Raw genomic sequence first — 22,784 nt, 5'->3', positions numbered from 1 at the left:
CATAACATACAGACACGAAACATACACATAACATACAGACACGAAACATGTACATAGCATGCAGACACGAAACATACACATAACATACAGACACGAAACCTATGCATAACATACAGACACGAAACATATACATAACATACAGAGACGAAACATATACATAACATAACATGCAGACACGAAACATACACATAACATACAGACACGAAAACCGTTCTAGGTTTGTACAAAATTGATACCGAAAAACAAGTTTAAAGGTCTTTTTCAAAACAAGAACACAGATTTACATCATATCAACTCAGATTTACATCATATTTTAAAGAAAGCATCATAATGGAAACCTTTCAGAGTTTCACTAATGATGCCGATCCGTCATAAAATGTAGATTTCGTTACTAAAAAATAGAAGACCTCGAGAAGACCACTTCTCCAAAACTATTGGGAAGAATATGACCACTCTGGACAGAAAGCATCACTATATGAAGACCTTTTAGATGTATGCATAAGAACAAATATGGCCGTTGTCACTTATAAAATAACTTGGACAGACTTGTCAAATATCTCTCAACTGAAATTTAACCTAATTTGAAAGGCAACATTTGACATTAAATGGTTTCAAGTTTATGCAACTGGTGCTGGTCATCATGGCCGTTATTACAATTGAACAAACCATCAAACTATTTCTTCTACAGAAGTTTTAAATATAATTTGACCACATTTTGCTGTATTTCTACCTTCCTGCAGGAAGACCTTTCAGATATGTACAAAAGATGCCGGTCCGTTTTCAGATGAGACTGCAATTACTAAAAATACAGAAACATTAGACTGCCTTCGTCTCTGATACCACTAAACTATTTCATGCTAAATTTTACAGAAACCATCCTGGTGTAAAGTACTTTCAGATTTTTACAAATGATGCTGATCCGTCGTCAAATGTGACTGACATTACAAACAATGTATACGGTTACATGATTGCTTCTCACAGACTGTTCAGTATGATTTGACCAAATCGGGCAGACAACATATTGGCGAAATGACCTTTCAAATCTGTTCAAATCGATGCCGTCGGAAAATATGGTTGCCGTTACTAAAAGTAGGTCAACCTTTAAACGGCGTTTCCAAACTTCTACATCGAATTTCAGCAATCTTGATCGAACGTATATTTTGCATGAGTAAAGGCCTGTCAAATTTATACCAGTAACTCTGATCTAGCATCAAGTATTGCCACTTTGTTAAATACAGAGAAACATTCCAACGACTTCCTTTCCCAAACCGCTAAAGTTGAGAGATAGAGCGTCCTGGCACAGGATGGCTTTCAGGTTTGTATAAATAATGCCAAACCTAAATCTATGAAACTTAATCTAAAGATCAGCAACTTCTGGACATAATTTGAGTAACGATGGCAATAAACGTATTGTAAAAGGGGATTTTCAGTATTAAACAAATAATGCTTCTTCCATCAAATATGGATGAATATAGAAGCAAGAGAGAAACTTTCAAACAATGTCTTACTAATATATACAGTCAAGAATCATGAGAAGAAATATATACAAAAAGCGTCCTAATCACCGAAATATATTGATCAACTATTCAACTGTTTGGCTGTAGGACAGAGTTTGCCATGTGAGCGATCTCAGGCCCAAGTTGACGTCTTGTTAAGGAATATTTTCGACGTGTTGGTGTAATGTGTAGGTAGATCATTCTGTTAACCAGTCTTTCATTGTTCTTTATTTGATCGTCTTATCTTTTTTTATATTAGTTACAAGAACTAACCGATTTTGCATTAGCAACTGAACTTTCAGAGTCATAACATAGGTACCTAAGGTCCTGCTCATCTGTCTTTGATTTTAAAAATTATTTAATTGTGGACAAAATTTGTGATTAAATTCTGTTTGGTTTTAACGTTATAGTTAAGTTATTTCAACAGAAAAATTGTCTCAATTTTTTTTAATTAACGTTTTTCTGCTTTATACTTTAGATAGTGTAAAAGTACAGTCTAACACATTTGTCTTTAAAAAAGCAACGAGCAAGAGCGAAAACGGAGGCACCATCTAATCCATGTATGACATAAGGATATTCTTTCGTGTTTGTAAATTAGTAACCGGGAGTTATAGATGTTTTTTATGTCAGTGATATTTATATACGTTGATGTTTCATTCGTTGAAAATATAAAATACTCAAGCGGTGTAAATTCGACACAAAAGTCTGAAATGTTAATCATTGTGTCGCAGAACCCGAAGAACGTATTCATTTCTCAGAGTCTCTGCACAACAAATCAACAAAAACGGGGAATTTGCAGAAAGTTACATTAGATTTAAGTGACTTCTGCATTTGAAATGTCTAATAAATCCAACATTAGAAAGAGTGCAGTTTGTTATTATCATACAATCAGTAAATAAGTTATACAAGTATTAGAAGCACTGTATGACATTTAACGTTACTTTTAGGTTAGAAGAGACCATCCTGTTGATCATTTATGAATTTCTCTTTGTTGCGTCAAATATAAAATATAAAGTTGATGGCTTTGATCGGTTTGATTAATTACAATTGATGACATTGTAACAAAATCGACTTTGTTCTCTCCTTGAAACTGTATACATGCTTTCATACTATTATCAGTTTATTGAGCAATAAGAAACATGTCAACAAAGAGAGCAGTTTCGCACAAAAATTACTTGTTATTATGAACTCTGCTATTATCACGTTTGCCGAAAATTGAAAGTGTTTATTGATCCTCCTGTATTAAATTATCTATTTTTTTGGACATACATGGAAAATCGTTAAGTCTTTATCATGCTTGACTAATGTACCGTTATGCGAATATTATTTGGTGTGCTAAGTTTTGAGATTATAAAAAAGTTTCCTTTTCTTTACACGCAACAAATTACACCGAGACAGATCCTGAATTAACCAAGATAGTCACGAATTTTCATTATACGCGCGGTATGATCATCTTCATTGATCGGATTCTTCAAAGCTGATCAATTTAAGCTGCAAGCGCGCGCTTTGTGACACTAGCCATTCTTCTTAAGACCTAGGGTAGATATCAATCAAATCAAACTTGTAAATACTCGTTGGACACTATCTTGTCAAAGGTGCCAGTATATGAGTGAAACTATTCGCTGAAATTAATTTTATACTTGTTGAGTTTGCACATCAGACTGTAAATTGGCCTGGACATAAGCTTTCTCCCTCTCCCTCTCTCTCTCTCTCTCTCTCTCTCTCTCTCAGAATCATGATACTTTGATCATGGATGGATGGAATTATGCATAGACAAAATAGTGTTTAAAATACTTTCTTTTCTGAGCATGTACGATTTATGATTTGTCGTGCCGTTTAACTAAAGAAACTGTAGTATTGCTGGACTGATGAATGAATTAAAACAACGTTATAATATTCCTAAAAGTATCCAGACAACAACGTTTTAATAATCCTAACATTAATCAAATGCCAACTTTATAATAATCCTAACAGTATTCAAATAACAACGTTACAATATTCCAACAGTATTCAGATTATATCAGGGCATTCTCTTCTTCAGGATCTACCACACAAAAGCGACGGCGTACAAACTTCCCAGAGGAACCATGGGAAGGGGACCATATGGCAGACTACGACAGTTATCAGAAAGAGGGAGCCGCTCCTTCGTTTCTTCCAAGTCCCACTAATGTTACTGTCCATGAGGGAGAGCTGGCTGTTCTCAAGTGTAGGGTCCAAAACGTTGGTCCCAAAACGGTATGTCAGATAATTCGACAGTTACCTAATACAGTTCAGACACCGAGGTCATCACCGCCATAGCTTCCAATCTGTAATGTGTACAATTCTACCAACTGTTACAGAAATAATTTAAAGAGAATACCAATTTTTTGGTTTTACATCACAGATTTGGGTCAAACTTGATAGATGGTTTGTGCTTGAGGAAGGTTATAAAAGAAAAATGGGTTTTACAGATAAACGTTTGTATTTGGATTGATTTTTCTTTAGGGTACTTTAGAAACCTTGGTCTAAATGTCAGAGATAACAAACAAGGTTTATTTAATAAGAATGTAATGGTTTCTGCATAGTAAACCGAGTCACCTTGACCAAGGATCGAAGTCATTGAGACCCTTTGATCCCCAGAATATAATGTACCCTACTTAGCATTATCTCTGAGCTCGGTATGTAAGTGTCAACTTATAACTATAATTTCGTGTATATACCCTACATTTCTAAATAGAAAGCCAAAGGTTAGTACACATAGTTGAATGTTAAATTCCGCTTGCCTAGCGAATGGAATCTCAGTCTTATCTAGAACATGCCTTCAGCCTTGTATCCATTTAGGAGGATGAGTATAGTGTGTTGAGGCAGGGTGCTGGTGCATGTCAGGTAGGCGATTTGCAGCACAGGTTTGGTTCCTGCTTGGAACAAACTATTAACTGGAAAACTGTTTGATTCTATTAGCGACATTTATTAGCTCTGCTGGTCATTGACCAAAAGAGTTGATCAGATGGCCTGGGGTGTGTCGTCCGTGCGTCCGTTAGCACAAGTGTGTTATCACTATTCACCTTTTACTATTTTGAGAATTGCCATGAAAAGTCACACACGCATGGATACGCAGGTATTACTGTTTCTAAATGAAATGGCTTTGCACAGACAAACAATATATCTTGGAAATTCTTGTTATCGATGCATCTTCTTGATGGATAGTCATGCCAGCTTGTGTTTATCACTAAAAGACTTCCTATGACCTTGTTAGTCCTAATTAAAACGGTGCCGCTGTCACAACCAATATGGCCGCAATGACAGTCTCACCTCCAATGTTGCTACTTTGGTAGCCATAATGAAAATCTTGTTATCGCCACTCCCAATAGACAGATAATCAAATCGATATGGCGTTTTCACTGAAAGACAGTTTGTGTAGTCTTGTAGGTCCTAACTGAAAATGGTGCTGCTCTGACATCCAGTATGACCGTCACGATGTAAATATTTTTATCACTACTCCTCTTAAACGAAAAGTCATATCGAAATAACGTTTATAGCAGCCGACATATTATGAGATATAGTTGGTCCTAACTGAACAATGTGCTGCACTGACATCCAGTATGACCGTCACGATGTAAATATTTTTATCACTACTCCTCTTAAACTAAAAGTCATATCGAAATGAGGTTTATAGCAGCCGACATATTATGAGATATAGTTGGTCCTAACTGAACAATGTGCATGGCGGCCATCTTGACAATCATATTATCGCTATTACTCCTAAACTGATGACCATATCAACAAAATGCATCTTATGGGATCTAGCTGTTTCTTAATGAAAATGGCTCCGTTCTTACATACAGTGTGTATGCCACGACGGCCATCTCGAAAATCTTGTGATCACTACTTCTTCTGTTTGTATGGTAATATTGACTTGCAGGATTTTATCAGATCACAGTTAACAATGCCTAGTTGATCGTAAACGAAAGTGGTGCCGATCTTACATCAGATATGGACGCCACAGCGGTTAATTTGAAAACGTGATTATTACTCAGAAATATCAGAGCTGGTTTCAACACCCAACAGCTAAAAAGGAAGACAGACTTATTCTTTTTAGTTAGTAGAACACAAGTCCGTTATAATTACTCTTGTTTTAGACTCTTTTGCAATTGCTGAGCGACCTGAAGTAAGCAACCATTCTACGCTCTCCAGCATTTGGTACATGCAGCTATCCGCCAAGTACCTAGACATGAAACTGTTCAACTGATATTTTCATATTTTCTTGTTGCTACTGGATGTACATCTATCAAGTGTGTGTTGCTGTTGGATGCAGTCTGTCAAGCGTGTGTGTAAAAAATGAATACTGTTTTCTTTTGTACCTCACTTTCTCTGTAGCGAAGTTCATTGAGTCTTGAAATTCCGTCCCTTTATGTGTTCTCCGTCGCCAAATATAGTAAAAGTATAAACCATCAGTTCCGGGGAGCGAATCCCAGCAATGGCTACCGTAATAAGTTCATGTTTCCGCAACAGTAGTCTCTGACATGAAATGTATAATTTAAGAATTTCAGAAAGATGATGCATTTTGCTAGAGAATATTTCAAGGCATACTTTACATTATATAAAGTCCACCATGGTAAAAAGTTTACATATTATAAAATACATAAAAATTCTTTTAAGGACTGAAAACGCAATGATTGGAACGTTGTGTGCAAAAGAACCGGAATGCACATTGAATTTGACAATGTTCACTCGCCCGAACAAACACAGTCGTGACAGATAATTTTAATTAAGACTAAACCTTTTGATTTATTGCCGTACTGTTCAATTATTTAATTACAAAAATATGACATTTTATATTACTTTTTGTACATAATTTTAATTGTATTTATCGGAGAGGCCCTTGACAAAATTTTGACTTAACAGAAAATCATGAAACTTGAAGGTAAACTTGCAAAATGCGGAAGTCAGTCACGTATGCCTTGTAATTCCTTAAAAAACGGCTCTATTGAAATGTTAGTGTTTTGCAAATAACGAGCACATGCATATACAATATTGCCCAGAAAGAATATTTGAATTACCTACATATTATCTCATATCTGAAGGATGCTTATTAATTTGTTGTCGTGGATACAGCAGGAAAAAATAAAAAATGAAGATGATACTGCAAGGAAGCTTCTTGTAAGTTAGCCTTTACGCCGATTCCAAAGTTACTTTCATGATCCTTTGAAAGCATTCCCTCAATAAAGGAAATGGCAGTCTCAACAATGTAGAATGAAATGCATATAAATTGCACATAACTGTAATAGAGGGTTTTAAGGAATATATACATTGTTATCATAGTTCTGTATTTAAACAAAATAAGCCAGTATAATGAGTTTTGTAGTCTTTAAAATGTGGAGCTTACCACACAAATGCTTGTCTGCTTTTGTCGGAGTCTCGTCATATATTAGAAAGTTGTTGTCATAATTATTATATAATGTAGGTTTCAGTTTTGCCCAAAGAAATAAAGCCCCATTCGCATAGAGAGTAGAAATTTAGAGACGGTTTTCATGACGAGATAGTAACGAATTATTTCTGAAGAATATGTATTTTTTGGACCAGATACTAGCTTTGGCATTTATGGCATGTTTAGGAATGTTGTAATACCAATTAACGTACCATTTGCATACTAAGACCTCAAAGAGAAACTGCACCAAATAACATTTGTGCCTTGTTGAGCTTGTGCCTGAAATACTCGGCATTGGTCATATCAGGGTTTTAAATACTGAATATGGAGCAATTTTTTTTCTGAGATTTTATTACAGCGAGTTTCATGACTCAGTCGAAAATCATGTAAATTTAGCATTCCATAAAGTAAGAGAGTACAATAACGTGTTACCAGGTGACAAAGTCGTGAAGAGTAAACATGCAGTCAGCTCCAAAATAATGCATTCATGAAAATGTATCAGCTCATACATTTACCTAAATGTATTGTTGTGGGTTTATATTTAACTTAAGTTGATTATGGTAGCAAAGTTAAGGTAGAGACATGCGATAGTACCGTAAAAGATCTTCAACTATATTTTCCTTCAAAAATACTACATATTTAATCCAAGGAAAGCCATCTATTTGACAGTTTGTCTCTGATTAAAAAAAACTAGTTTTTTTCTTCGACCTAGCTGTTATAAGAATTTAGCACTCTAACATGACATAGTTGTTGAAATAATTTTCAGGTACTTGACCGATTCGTCTACCCTAACGTCTTGCGCTTAGATAAATAAATTAGGATTCAGTTACTCTGCATAATTAAGGAGGTTTTTATTAGTAGCTACTTTGTCAGTAAAACAAATCTTCGTTTTTCCTATCAACCAGGAAAGATTTTTAAGTTTCAATTACTGTTCAACAAATATTTCATTTCAATACCCTATTTTATTATGTGTGATAATTTACGGTTTTGAAATAAATAAAAGGATGTAAATTATTACAGAGTTTTTAATGTTAATATCATGATGGTGTAGCAAGCGTGTTTCTAGGTATACCGGTATAAACTTGATGTTGCATTTAATATTTAGATGACTATGTTCCCCGGTAGTGTCTGTAGAACACGCTTCAAGAATAATCACTCTGCAACTACTCTTAAAGGGAGGTAAATCATGTTATCGAACTGGCCCATAAGTTTAGCATGTGATAAAAGTTGTTTTAATTGTCTGTATAACTATAACAGATCAAGTTGCCTTTATTATCCATAATAATACAACTAAGTCCAATTGTTTTAATGGCGAAACATAAGATTCTGAGTTTGACATAGGATCCAATAAATCTTCGGTGCAGCAGAGATAAGACATGTATCAATTTGTGAAAGTTTTTGCTGTGCAATAAATGATTCTTAGTTCGTAACTGAGTGTATGTGTGTGTGATTTGCATTTTTAAAGTAGCTTTAACAATGTTTCAGTCATGTCGCTACGATGTCTGCAGTGTGGCAGTTTATAGTGATGTCTAGCATAAGGGCATCATGCCGCAGACATGTAGCATGATGTCCCACCCAGTCACATTATCCTGACACCAGGCCGACCAGTCCTCACACTAACCTCGTAATACTGAGCAACAGGCGAGACAGCTGCAAGTACAACATTTATAAGTTGTTTGGTATGACTTGGGCCGGTTTCGAAACTGGCATCTTCCGCATCCGAGGCGGACGCATTAACCACTAGGCCACCGGAGCGGCCGTTCATAATTGAAGATAACTGATTGACAATGCGTATTTGGTGTTAAGCTCCACCGGAAGAGCTTATGGGATGGCGTGTCGTAGTCTGTTATCCCAGTTCCTTTTAAACTACGTGAATCTTAAACACACACACACACACACACACACACACACACACACAAACACTCATCCTAATGTCTGTTTAGTCCAAAAAGAAAATAGTGCTGCTCAAATATTCTTTTTGGACAGTAACATGTCAGTCCTTTCAAGGAACTCTCGTGGACTGGCTGACATGGAGTTCATAAATAGGTAATTTGCTATAACCAATCAAATTTAACGATATCGGACAATTTCTGGAGGGTATGCCTGTTTAAGAGCGTATTACCAAAGATCAGCAATGCTTCACAAACAGACTGATAATTGATTTGTTAGATGTTTTTTTTTATTATAACATTTCGTGCTATTAGTTCTGCTCACAGACAAGTTCTCACAATGTCGGAGAATGCACGGTACCTTTGATATTAAATGAAAAAGGAGCAAGCCATGAGATCTCTTCGTGCAGCCATGGCTGTAAAAACCTAGTGCAACGGCATAGCACAGTCAATTTCTCGTACCGTTTAGACAGTATTGTTTTTAAAAAATCCGAAATGATTAAAACGAAATGCGTCGTCTCTGAATAAAAAATATTGTTTTGAAATGAACGAAACACACTTAATTAATCCCACGCTTTTTATAATCCTGTGTAGGGTATATCTTGTAAAATAAAATATGCCCTCAAATGTACATAAAAAACGAAAACGTGAAGAGCGACGATAACATAACCTAAAACCACGTGAACGAAAAAAACTACATAAAAAATAACTACCTGAATAACAACTTGAAAAAAAAACAACGTGAAAAATAACGAAAAATCTGAATAAGAACGAAATCTTTAACCACCAAATATAAATGAACAAGAACAAAATGAAAGGAAACGATATTTACAAAAACTTGAAACACAACTACATGAAGAATAAAGACTTAAACAACAAAATAAATTAAAATTACAACAACAAAATAAAATAAAAACACGTGTGTTACTAACGTGACCGCTAAACCTTAGGTGTAAATAATAATATTAATTATTAAAAGTTATGATAATGATTACTAAAGTAGATCAAGCGAGACGAATATAATATTTCGACAGTTAAATCAATGTTTAGTAATTAAAATAATTGATTAAAATAATTATTATAAAAATTAATTAGAATAGTCATGGAAGACAACTACAGGCGGAAGATTGTCTATGATATTTTAAATCCTATTTTGCTGTCTAATTATCGCTAAGCTATTCATTCATTCATCTGTCTTTGGGTGTCGTCTGGTATGTGATCTCAAAAATGTCTAAAATTCTCCCTTTCGAATAATACGTAAAGTAAATCTGTCGGTACAGACAACTGTGTAATTGTACTAATTTCCGCTGTGTCGAACATTTTCCCGTTGTTTCTCATACGTTTGTGTAATCGTGATACTTCGAGTTTTCCAACAGCGTTAGTAATACCAGCCGCTCTTAAAATTGGGTTAACTGAAATTTCCACGCTGGCCATCAGGATGATCGTGGTAGTTGCACTTCGAACAACGCCAAGTCCTACTGTTGCCGCAGCAGAAATAACACAAACAGCACTTACTCTAGTGCATGTACTTTTATATGTATTTACGAGTCTTAATACGTTCATTTATTTAATTGCTCAGTTGTTGTTCCACTTACATGATTTTACGACGACGATATTGCTGTGTGGATCGAGACCATGATCTTCAATATTTGGTGGATACGTGATTGTTATATTAAAAATATAACAGCAAAGTACAACTGTGACGCGGATTCATCTCGACCTTGCTTACTCTTACTACGATCCAGTTTTCTTTTTACAGGAAATGCCTCAGTGGTGTGATAAAAATTAACTTTGTTTGGTATATTTAAATCTCCTGCGATTACTTCACCGGGTTAGACACGTTCTCCTAAAATTGAACAGATATCTAAAGCATGTGGTGAATAAAGCGAAGCTACACTTCGTCGCGTGATAGGTATTATTCCACAAAGCTCGTGTCATTTATGAAATATCGACCTGAATTTGTTGTCTTTGGTAAATAGATTCAACGTTCGTTTAATTTTTTTCTTCTTCAAAAAATGTAACAAACTTGGAATTTTTTTATCGTTGGTGCTTCTTCAGTAGTCCCCGAGCTTAATTCAGCTTTAGTTGACGCGATAAATCCTAGTTGACCAAGAGTCGGTGTCGGAATCGGGGGATGATTCCATTTTCATATTTTTATCTGACATTGAAAATTTGGTGTGATATCATACGATGTCACATTAACTTTATTTTCACGCAAATATCAATGAGCTCCTGGTAATATATTTTGTTTTCATTTTAGTCTGACAGTGTTTGTGATTCATCGCGAGAAACTATACCAGAGTGTTGATCTTCAGAGATTTATTCGTCGCTCTTGGTATATACATCACCTACACGTAAATTACATTTCCAAGTAGGGCTATATCCAAGTCTGTGAGCATATTTATTCAATTAACAATCATCCTAGCATGTGGTATATATAATGGCGTCGGTCAGTAGAAATTCCTGCAGAGCAAAATATATCATTATACCGATATTTTTGTCAGATATTTTCATTTCAATGGACGACCATAAAGCCATTGTTTTGCACGAACGAAACATATACTAATCATAGGTACAAAAAGGCACAAAAAGTTCACCTCGTTCGTTAAGGTATCTTCTACGTTGTGCAGATCCCAGGTTAAAATTCGGGTTGTTTTCTTGTAACATAGTCAACATTGCTGTCTGTCTCGCTGTTGCCGCAGCAGAATGTGGATCAGCGTGAGTTACATTACCCAGGTCAAGGCTAACTAGAAAATACGGTATTTGGTTAGCATGATCGTTAGTATCTTTGGTTCACATAACAGATAAGTCAGTGCTGCGAGAGTAATCGACGCTGTATCGAGCGAGTCCAACTATCATCGTGTCAACGTCCACGTGATGGAAAATTGCTGTCAGTGATATATCGTGCGCTGTTAAAAAGCGTTATCACGCCGTTGGTGACAAAACCAACTTTGTCTGGGCCCCGTTTGGGTTACCGTTTATGGCTCAAACGAGTTTACTTGCGACTTTTATAAAAGCTTCATTTGGTAGAATAAAACGACTTTGAGCCTTAAAATACGATGGTAAACTTTTGATCTTGAACTTGTAATTCTGTCCGTTCACGAGCACGAAGAACTCGTGCTTCGTGAGAATAATAGTGAAAATCTCGTTAACTACGATCAACAGACGGTGGTTTGTTCATGTCGATCGCGACATTGTATATTTCTTCGATATTATTAAACTGGATATCGATTTAATTGCCTGGGTAGTCTATGGCGGGCAAGCTCGCTTGTTAGAAGTGAACTTCATCGCAGGGCACGTTTCAAACGCTAAATTAGTAATTGCATTATCGTTGCTTCGCGAACTTTCCGCGAGTGATCGGTTGTGTAGAACATTATCATTACATGTTAATCAGCTTTTGTTACCATGTGGAAGGTGTTTCATATTTACATCATCAAATACTTTCAGAAGCACTTAAATGGTTACCGAATTATGAAGAGCAATATAATATTGTCGCTCATAAATATTTAACAGCTGCTTCCGTAGATGATTATGTAGCATGAGAAAAAATAATTGGAAACCAGCTCTAAAATCAATCCTGGAAGACATTCAATGATCCTTTGTATAATATGATCTTGGAGGTCTTGGAATACGAATTATAACGTCAATGATGTTAATAGTATCGACATCGTCTTGTGTTATCGCGCAATGTTTATCAGGTTTGGTGAATGGTAACGGTACTGTTTGGTCACCTTTGCTAACATTAAAAAACACGAAATGCACGTGGATAAGCTTCTGTTGTGTTGTTATGTTTTATAGCTGATACAAACATTAATTCATCTTGTTATCGCAAAAGCTATACTTACGTACAATGCTAAAAAAACAAGCTTGACATCTAACACCGTCAACAAATGCAACGCGGGTGAATTATCACACGCGAAAGATATCGGTAGATCTTATATGAGTGTACTGAGGATTAAAGGACATTCAGTTTATTTCTTCGCTGTCACGTATCTGTATAACTCGAACAGACACTCATCGCCAGCATGAGATATTTACGGGCGCAAACATATCGTTTCTTTACATGGAATAGTTTTGTCACGTGTATACCATCTAGCGTGGGACAAAAATATATCCCACTTGAAATAATCTCGGATGAAATTTGAACAGTCCCAAAACATATTACTAAAGATTCTTCTCACGTGTCTGTTACACAGTAACGTTTAGGACCCCGAGTGGCTGAGTGATCTGAACCGATCGCCTTTACCGATCACTGCTATCTCACCTGTGTCCGCGTGGGATCGCGTCTCGGGCTCGGCCAATGTGGGTATGTAAAAGGCTTGCCAGTAGCTTCTCGTGGGTCGGTGGATCTTAGTTTTTTTTCTTCTGGGGTTCTTCCTCAATCAGTTATATTGGCCGCCAAGTATATCATATCGTGCGCTGAAAAAATGGCGTTAAACTAGCAACAACAGTAATTAATGTTCACGTGATTGTATGTGGGGATCAAGGACAACCTTCACCAATCGCATAACTGGCTACCTGAGTATTACGAAGAAGTCCACGATCATTATCAAGCTAAAAATGAAACATTAAAACAATTGAAAAAGATTATGCGACTACAATCAGATCGAATTTAATGTACGCAGATGTGTAAATTTATCCTAGTTACGCAAACGAAAGATTTTTTTTATCAACATAGACTCCAGATAATTTAGTTATTTTACGACGACAAACGCATGTTACTCTTCGACTTTTATGTAAATTATAACAAGGAAATTTTACAACATGTTCTGTCCCGTTTTGTATCATCTTGAAGATAATCGTCAACAAAATAAATCAGTGACAATTCCAGGCTAAACTCCCAGAATATTGAGCCAAACGATGACGTATATGTTGATGCTAATGCGGTTAAATCTGCGTTAGAATCTAACGACGGTAAACCGTCACATTGGCGTCTCGGTTATGCAGTTGCGGTACATAATGCACCATGATTAACAAGATCGTATCCTCAAGGTGTTTGTATTGCTAACGATAGCGCTGATGGGTCAAATTTAGCATATATTGCCGTGTCCTTCGTCGAACATTTCTCACAGCTGTCCAGAATTGTCGATATTCTTCCTTATCTGAATAAATTATCACCACAACAAATTCGTATGTCAGTCGCAAAGAATGGGGTCATATACGAGTAGTGGCCAGCAACACAAACGCGTCTACCGTTGATGGTGTTCTCGCATTGACGTATAGTCAAAATAATCGATGTATTTCAAATGTATTTTTAAATTCATATGGAATCCCCCCACTACGACCACATATAATTAACTTTGGTTCGTATTAATAATCAGTTAGGTCATCAACGCGGCAACGTCTTACTGACATGCCTTGAACGCGATCGTGATAGAGGCACGGTAATATTTTACCAGGTGATAGTTGTGTATCCGCTTGTATCACCTGTATTTTTTCACGGAAAACTCCATGTTGAGGACCCGTTGTTAAATAATATATTGCCCGTGTATTACTTCGACGAGTCACATGTGAATTATTTTGTACACTTAGATCCCAGGTTGGATCAATAGCTGTTCTTGTTCCACCTTCACGTATTCCAGTCGCGTACAAATTAGCTAACAACGAGGTTGTGTCCCAATAGAGGTTCACGTAACCCAACACCAAGATGTAATATTACAGTTACGGGTATTATTATATTATGTTTTGCTTGCGGATTTTAATTCGGTTTTGTGTTTAATTTCATTAATTAACGAGGTAACGGCAGCGGGAAGCATTGTTACTCATCCGCGGAAGTGATCTAGAGTGCGGAATTCAAGTGTTAGCAGTCTGTGTTGACATTTCCTGTCCATATTGATGTCCAAAATAATCATTCTGCGAGTACTAATAGATCGTTCCACATTAGCTTGACCTAGATGAACTTCTAGACGTCCAGGAAAAACTTGTACTAGATGTTTTATCAAAGTCATCATTGCTGCGTGAAGTTCATTACCAGGATCTATCGGTAAATGTTTTGGGTACATTAAAGGTCCGCGCGTGTCAGTTCGTTTAAAAGCGTCTGCGTTATTTGTTTAATTTTTTTAAAGTTAATGATTCACCTTGATTATACCTGCTGGCGACATTGACAACCGTCGACGCTTATTTGTATTTTCGTTCGCGTACTTCATCGCATGAGAAAATAAACTATCAGGTGGATGAACTTCGTTGAGTGTTTTACCCATAAATTGCGCTCGTGGAATTTGTTTTGGTACCGGTAAATAAATCTGTCATAGTGCTGTCTAGACAACCACGCGAGTTTTACAGCAGCGGTTATACCCTTTTGATAACCACGCGGACTGCGTTCTAGTAACGAGGGATCAGAAAATGCATTTAAACCATTTATCAAAATGTCCTTATATGTCAAATGAGTTTTGTAGGCAATATCGTATCGATAACAAGTGCCATCAATTCCATTTACAAGTTCTTCGCGTCGTGATATATCGTAGTCGCCTGGACGTATATCTATTTTCCACAGTATTTATATCCGGGAATATGTTTTTCTCCTGGATATTTAGTGGCTGGATGTCTTCCTAGAGCAGATGCTATATCATCACCTGTTTTAACACCCATAAATGAATATATTACTATTACACAACGTGTACATATTCATTTAACGCAAATCGTCTTTTAACAACGTACCCGATGTTGAGGTTCTGGTTCGTGTTGTTTTTCGACATCGTACTCAATATGAACTCAAGTAGTATCATTAAATGGTTTTTGTATATTGGCAGCTAATATAGCTCAACGCCTTCTGTGCTCCATGAGTTTACTACTTTTACCCCGATCGTGACATGCAAGTGCATACGTTATGTGGCAGTAAAAAATAATTATAACACTACCATGAAAGATTTTGCGTAGCGAAATCGGCTACCATATTTGTAGCTGTTTATTATTTTGTTGGAAATACAATTACTACACACTTTGGTCATGCAAACGAATTTGCGAAGTAAAATCAGCTGGCAGAGAGCTACTCGATTTTTAAAGTCTATCAACCAGTCAGCTCTTATGTGTCACTAACACGTCGGTTTCGTATCTGTGCACGAAGTCGGCGGTGGTTTTCGATTTCCACCGACATGGTCTCGAGCATGGCCATACTAATTATTTTAATTTCGGTAGTCATCGAGTAGAGTGTATTAATTATATTAAGACTGCTTTGTACCGCCGCGAGATATTCTGAATAAACACGTATTCGTCATTATAATCTTTTTTTGAAATTAGTTTACAAGCACCGCAGCGGTGATTCCACAAATGTATCTACATCACTGCTTAACAATGACTGTGATAAGAATCTTGTCAGAGTCGAAATTTGTTCTTTAGCTCATACGGGCACGATAAAGGCTGTACAATTAAGTTGCGTTAATTTTAAAGTTATCACAATAATAAAGCAGACATAAACGTGATTCTCATACACACTTGACTAGACTGTTGCTTTGTAAAAATGGTTACGATTGCTATTTATGAAACTAGTTTTAAGTAAAGACAGAACACATCTGCAATAAGCAACGACCGCAACATACTGGTTGACATTAGACTAAGCATCCTAAGTTACTCGTCATAAAATTCAAATGTTGCTGTTATTTAAATAATGTAGTTCGGTGAATATGATAGTACAGAAACACTCAAATGTAGAAATACGTTTTCATGTAAACTTGTTTATACTCTATACTATAAATAGCATAGTGTGAAATTAATACAAATATACAAAATATTTTTTACTATTCATTGCCCTATATCCCTGAATCCTAGATTGAACTCATTCACTCATTCGCTATCATTGATTGATTACTGAGGAGAATATTTTGTGTTTGATTTCAATATTTTTTATGTTTGGCTTTCTCATAGCATGGTAATGAGCTTTGAAGATGAGCCTATTTCGATTATCGGCTTGGAAGATGAGCCTATTTCGATTATCGGCTTTGATGATAAGCATATTTCGATTAACGGCTTTGATGATAAGCATATTTCGATTATCGGCTTTGATGACAAGCATGTTTCGATTAACGGCTTTGATGATGAGCATTGAGCATATTTCGATTATAATTTGGAAGAATTCAAACCCTTAACCGATATGGAAAGGGCATTTTCAGTGGCTTTTCAACTGTCAGGCTTCGGCATATTTTGTTTGTTTTCATATATATATATATATATATATATATATATATATATATATATATATATATATATATATATATATATATATATATATATATATATATATATATATATATATGAATGACGTATTTTGACATGATTTCTTCAGAATACTGGCCAAACACAAATACTCAGTATCTGTGAAGCAAATTTCCATAATTCACCAATATGCGCCCAAATCTTTATTGGTCATGATTATGGTCATCGAGTGGTTTTGTTTTTTCTCCTTAATGAGAAACATGGTCCACATTTAGTTGGCAACAAGCAGGATTAAAGGAATAGTGCGAATACTATTTAAAGCAGCCGAAATAACTTTTACAAATGTTATGGAGCAAAACCATGACATATATTTTTAAAAATTATATGAAATATTTAGTCTTCATGAATGAATTGATCGTACACAAACCTTTCCACGAAAACATTGAAACTTAATGTCATTTTAGTACGCATATGTGGTAGGAAAAATAAAGTACAACCCTCTGAAATCTGAGGACCAGTACTTGACGAAACCTGCGTTTCATGAAGCTTGCTTCCAAAGCTAACCACCCATAGTTCAATGTGTAAATGACTCTCACGTACCCTTAGTCATTGGACACACATTACTCTTTTTTGCAGGGAGTATTCATCTTATATAAATAGTGTAATTGTAACCGATTCTTTCAGGTTGTCTGGCGCAAAGCGGAGGACGAATTTCCTCTTACTATTGGAAAAGAAGTCTTTGCACCAGAAGAGGGGATGCAGGTGGACTACAAGATGATATCGTCCATGGAAACCCAGTGGGATCTACAGATTAAAAATGTTCAAAAAAGGCATGCAGGCACATATGAATGTCAAATCAGTGCCAGAGAAGTTTACACCCAATATGTACATTTGGTTGTATTAGGTATGTAATGTGTGTGTGAATCGTCTTTATAAACCACATTTTCTCGAAACAGAATCAGCCCTCATCATAGTTTGAATCATAAACTTAACCAATCGTTTAATTGTAGCTTCGGCCATAATCGTTCACCAGAGCTATTAACGTCCATGTTCGAAGTGATTGGCATCCGAATTTACCAAGAACTCCACTGCAGACCCGAAGCTAGAACGTTAATCTGCATTTATGTTACTATAGGATGTTATATAGGCAAACATACCTACCCTATATAGTCGCTTATAAGACGAGTCCCACTGCAGACTTCACAGACTCATATCTGCCGTCGTATAATGCGCCAGCAAATCTGGATCTGTGCAGATTGTTAGGAGTGATCAGTAGAACAAACAAGATAGACTCTTCCCAGGCGCATTATGCTTCGGCATATCAGGATCTTTGCTGCTTGCAATTTGACTCGACTTATAAGCGAGTTAACACGGTACTAACTGACTGTAATCATCCCCTGCATTTCGTATAGTGAAGACCTGGTGTCCCCCCCCCCCTCCATAAATGAAGACCAATTTAGGTACAATTATGAACAGGATCAGTGCAAATTTATGATAATCTTGCATCGAAATGGGTGAGCTTGTCAACACCTTAGCGTCACTGTCTTTTTTAAAACAGAGTTAGTAAATTCGATTGTAATATCAATATATGAGGTTAGTTTCATTATGTGCTAGGTCTGCACATGTTAACGAAATTCATTGTAGTTGTAAGTAGTTCTCAATGCATATGTATATGTAATACAATCAGTTGGTTTATTCGTTTAACATGTTTCTCTCCAAATGAAAGTAAGGGAAGTAACCAAAGATGCTGACTATTGAGAATCACAGGTTTAGGATAACACAGAGTTTGTCCCCGTGTTGAAACCAGTCCAAACCAGATTTCATAAATAAATTGTGGTATACAGTATGCATACATTTCAACTGTTTGCAAAATCAACGAAACAATATACCTTAGCATTTCAACTGAATAATTCATAATTAAAAGAAATCAAACAAATATATAAAATAGAAATATAATAAATAATACTCTGAGTGGATGAAATCACTGGCTTGGCTACAAGAGTCTTGAGACACCTTTACGATAATGTGTTGCGAGTCCGGTGCTGTGACTATTTATGCTTTATGCATTTTAGGCGAAATACATTAAAGAGCACTTAATTCAATCAAACAAGATATTATTTGCGTATCTCTGATGTACATCCATAGCAAGTGGTGAGATGACAAAGAACACCTGAGAGACATTTTTAGATGCATTGATGTTAACGGAAGTCTGTAAACCACATGCTAAAGCTTCATCTGTCAATTTGACTTTTAAGGACTGGTCAAATATGTGAAACTGTTATTGGGAGATAGTTTACATCGCATGTTAAAAAGGTCAAATGTTAAGTTATGTATACATATTAATGGTCAGACCCCGTTGGGCTTCTTATTTTTGTACTATGTATGTATGTATGTATGTATGTATGTATGTATGTTTGCATATTAATGGTCAGACCCCTTTGACATCGCTATCTCGTTATACGACATATAATCATCATGGGTTAAATGCTGAGTTTAAACCTGAACATTTATTTTTACTTTTCTGTAATGCTTAGATTAAACATGCTTTAGAAATGTCCTTGCATGATGTTTTTTATGTCATTTTTGTGCATTTCAGAGCCTCGAGTATACGAACAAGGTAAGCATACTCCTATACAGTATATAAACAACCTTTAAATGGAACTTACGATTGAAAATAGATTTATGTGCATCATAATTACGTACAGTGGTGAAATGTGACATTATGAAGACGTACGATATATGCAGCTGAAATTAAATTTCATATCGATTCTTGTCATCTCACCTAGCAGCTAATACGTGTAAAGTCGTGTTATTAATTCGTAATTTGCATTTTAAATGTGTGCAGAATAAGCTCGTAAATAGAATAGTTTACATTGATTGATTTATTACTGCTATATATGGAAAATTTAAACTTTCATGATGCCATTTCAGGGGACACAAAAGCGGAAAGTGTAGGTAAGAAGTTGAAAACATTTAGCCCACATACGTTTATCTTTATGTCCCCTCGGGCGTTGTCTTTTTAAGACAACATGGTGTATAATTAATGGTATGGTGATGGCTACTCGAATAGATCTATTGTCCATTTCTTAGAAATAAAATTAAATTGGCACAGCTGGTGTGGTGTCGTATAGGTAATTGTCAGTTGTATGTATGTATGTATGTATGTATGTATGTATGTATGTATGTATGTATGTATATATGTATGTATGTATCTATATATGTATATAACCCATCTGATGTTTTCTGATGAAAATATTATGACTTGAAAAATATTTTTAAACATCCTTCTGCATCTAATTATTTAGGGAATCGATGTTCATACTATTTGCCAGTCTGCTTTTCTTTTCGGATTGAGCGCAGCATCGGCTGCTTTCGTCAACGTGAAATTGGCCGCGCCTTACCGTCTACTTGTTGAGCTTAAAGCATTTCAGCCAGGCGCAACGCCCAAGGCTGAACCACATCAAATCATATTACCTGTATTAAAACTAACCGTTAGTCTTAATTTATTTATATTGATTGTCACAATAAATCGACAATTACATGCTTCTTCGCAGGATTTGGATTAAAATGGCGGAAAGGGTATACGAGATGAATGCGTCGTTCGTCTGTAAGAATGTACTTGTTACAACTCTCGAGGATTTATTGGGAAATAGACTTGAATCAAAATTGTAATGCGTATTCTTCTTGCATCAGTATATCCAACAAGTTTGTTTATAAGCAATTTCTGGGCATATAAATTAGATTGGTTTGGTTTTGTGGCTGTGAATAGAAAACTGTTTCACCATTAATAGATGTTGTTGCTGTGTTTGTGACCCTGGTTATGATAATAAGGAAGAGATTAATTGTGGCGAATCAGTGTCATTGAATGATCTGACTGGTTATTTTACACAAAGAGATTTCTGCTTAGAATCGCCAAAACACCCCCCTAATTCTGTAATTGTATTACCACCCTACGCTCTAGGTGTTGCTGTCAATGACGTGAAAAGAGCAGGTAGCTACACTACTGATGTGTTGACTGGAGGCACAAGAATTAAGCCTTATACGCAAAGTTAATGACATTTACAGAGTAGTTTGACAACTGTTAAAGTGATAAAAGGCGCTAGGGGCCCTTTGACAGTTTTCGTCAGTATTTACTGAGATTCAAAGAATTGACTCGACATGAAGTATCAGTACTGTTTGTATATCCCTTTAACTTTGAAAACATTGTACTGTCCTGTGAAAGTTTGCTCAATGGCGTATGGATATGCAAACTTCCAGTGTTTGATAGTGCTGTTGTCAAAACTATCCAAAAATGTTTTAGAAACCATGGACTTTGTCCACAAGGTTATTTGATTGAGTAGTGCTAAGCTCACTGAATAATTTGTTTAAATTTTACTGAAGCTTAAAACCGGTTTATATTAAGTTCATGTGTTCGAATACCAAGGTTTCCAAATGACAACAACAAAACAATTATGTCACACCAGTAACGCTCTAAAGGGGAGTCAATGCCGCGGGGTGGGTGGGGTGGTGTTGCAGGTAGGAATAATTATTTTTATGAACCGTTTGTCAGCTTGGTAGATAATGTTGGTGATTAATGGAACACACTTATATGCATTTATTTCATGGCAGTTCGTTTATTAAATTGTATATTTATATTAGTATTTTTGGCCTTTAATAAAAATAATAAAAGCCAATAATCGAAAAATGTTTTTCTCCTGAACCTCTTCCAAATTTAATTATCGTCATTAATCTAAATATATTGTTCATTCAACTTTCGGAACCCTGACCGACTTTTTTTTCTGGACATAAAACAGAATTTAAAAAACATAAAATAACAAATTCAAAAATCGTGGAATGTTGTGACCTGAACCCATTCCATTTCTTGTTATTTGCAACAGTATTAACTATTACGTTCGTTTAAGCATTTACTTTTTCTCCTAATATTTTTAGTGCCTACTGGACGGAGACTGGAAAACATAATTCATTATTTCGTACCTTTGTGTTATGTTTGTTAAACGTGGCGGGTTAATGTATAGCAAATTATGTCAAACACAAAATAACGAAGTACTTACGTAGAGAGTGTATATTGGGCTATCGTAAATCATTTTGTTTTTGAATAATACTGACAGGGTCTTTTCGTAAAGGAATAGCATTAAATAATGCAGCCGTGGTTCAGATTCTGTAAAGGTGGCAGTCAGTTTTAAATAACGTTATTCTGACAAACGAATCCAATTGTTTAACATGAAACCATAAACACTCGTGTTTTGTTAGACCTGATGGATAATATGGCAAGAAAGTGTCTTTCCACTCCACGCAATCATTACATTTGCGAATTTGCTTTCATAAGCTTATATTTGTCACCTACCGAGGTGAGCGACATCGGGTTTATTTCTTCCTCTTGTTCGAGTGCGACTGAGAAAAATAAACGAAATTAATTTCCCAAGAACAAGTTTTACGATTAGGGGACTTGAGCATTCATGTTTTTTTTTTCGTTGTTTTGTTGTTTTTTTTTTAATCGCAGTGCTGCGCATACATCTTAGACCAATATTAGGAACGAGCATATTTTTGATCGACATAGTGAGTACAGTAACTTTCTGAGGTTCTTGTATAAAAAAATCAGTTTTTAGTTCACCTGGCCGTAAAGCCAAGTGAGCGTATGGTATGATCCTTAAACTTATAAAAATCTACGTAAAAGAATTTTACCAAATTATACAGAACGCTTTCTTACATGAGGGACATTCGATTGAGCCATTCTGCCATCAAATTTGACTGATATTACCTGCAATTGAAAAGAAGGAAAAAAGACATTTAAAAAACTTTACTTTTAAAAAACAAACCGAGGAAGAGAATTATGCCAACTTCAGT

The 22,784-nt window shown here is 35.8% G+C and overlaps 1 protein-coding gene across 2 annotated transcripts in view; it reads left to right on the top strand.

The window, feature by feature from the left end:
* Positions 1-22,784, top strand: part of LOC149801576 (neurotrimin-like) — a 133,782-nt gene that overhangs the window by 66,249 nt on the left and 44,749 nt on the right. The window contains exons 2-5 of one of the 2 annotated variants that reach the window (XM_089955805.1): positions 3,538-3,731; positions 17,625-17,844; positions 19,537-19,557; positions 19,872-19,895. In XM_089955805.1, the coding sequence (XP_089811931.1) occupies positions 3,538-3,731; positions 17,625-17,844; positions 19,537-19,557; positions 19,872-19,895 (459 nt within the window). The remainder of the gene's footprint in view (positions 1-3,537; positions 3,732-17,624; positions 17,845-19,536; positions 19,558-19,871; positions 19,896-22,784) is intronic. The other variant, XM_089955806.1, reaches the window with a different exon arrangement.

This window comes from Sinohyriopsis cumingii, chromosome 4 (genome assembly GCF_028554795.1).
Source record: "Sinohyriopsis cumingii isolate HCF-2022 chromosome 4, ASM2855479v2, whole genome shotgun sequence".
NCBI lineage: Eukaryota > Metazoa > Mollusca > Bivalvia > Unionida > Unionidae > Sinohyriopsis > Sinohyriopsis cumingii.
This window is presented reverse-complemented; position numbering and strand designations above follow the sequence as displayed.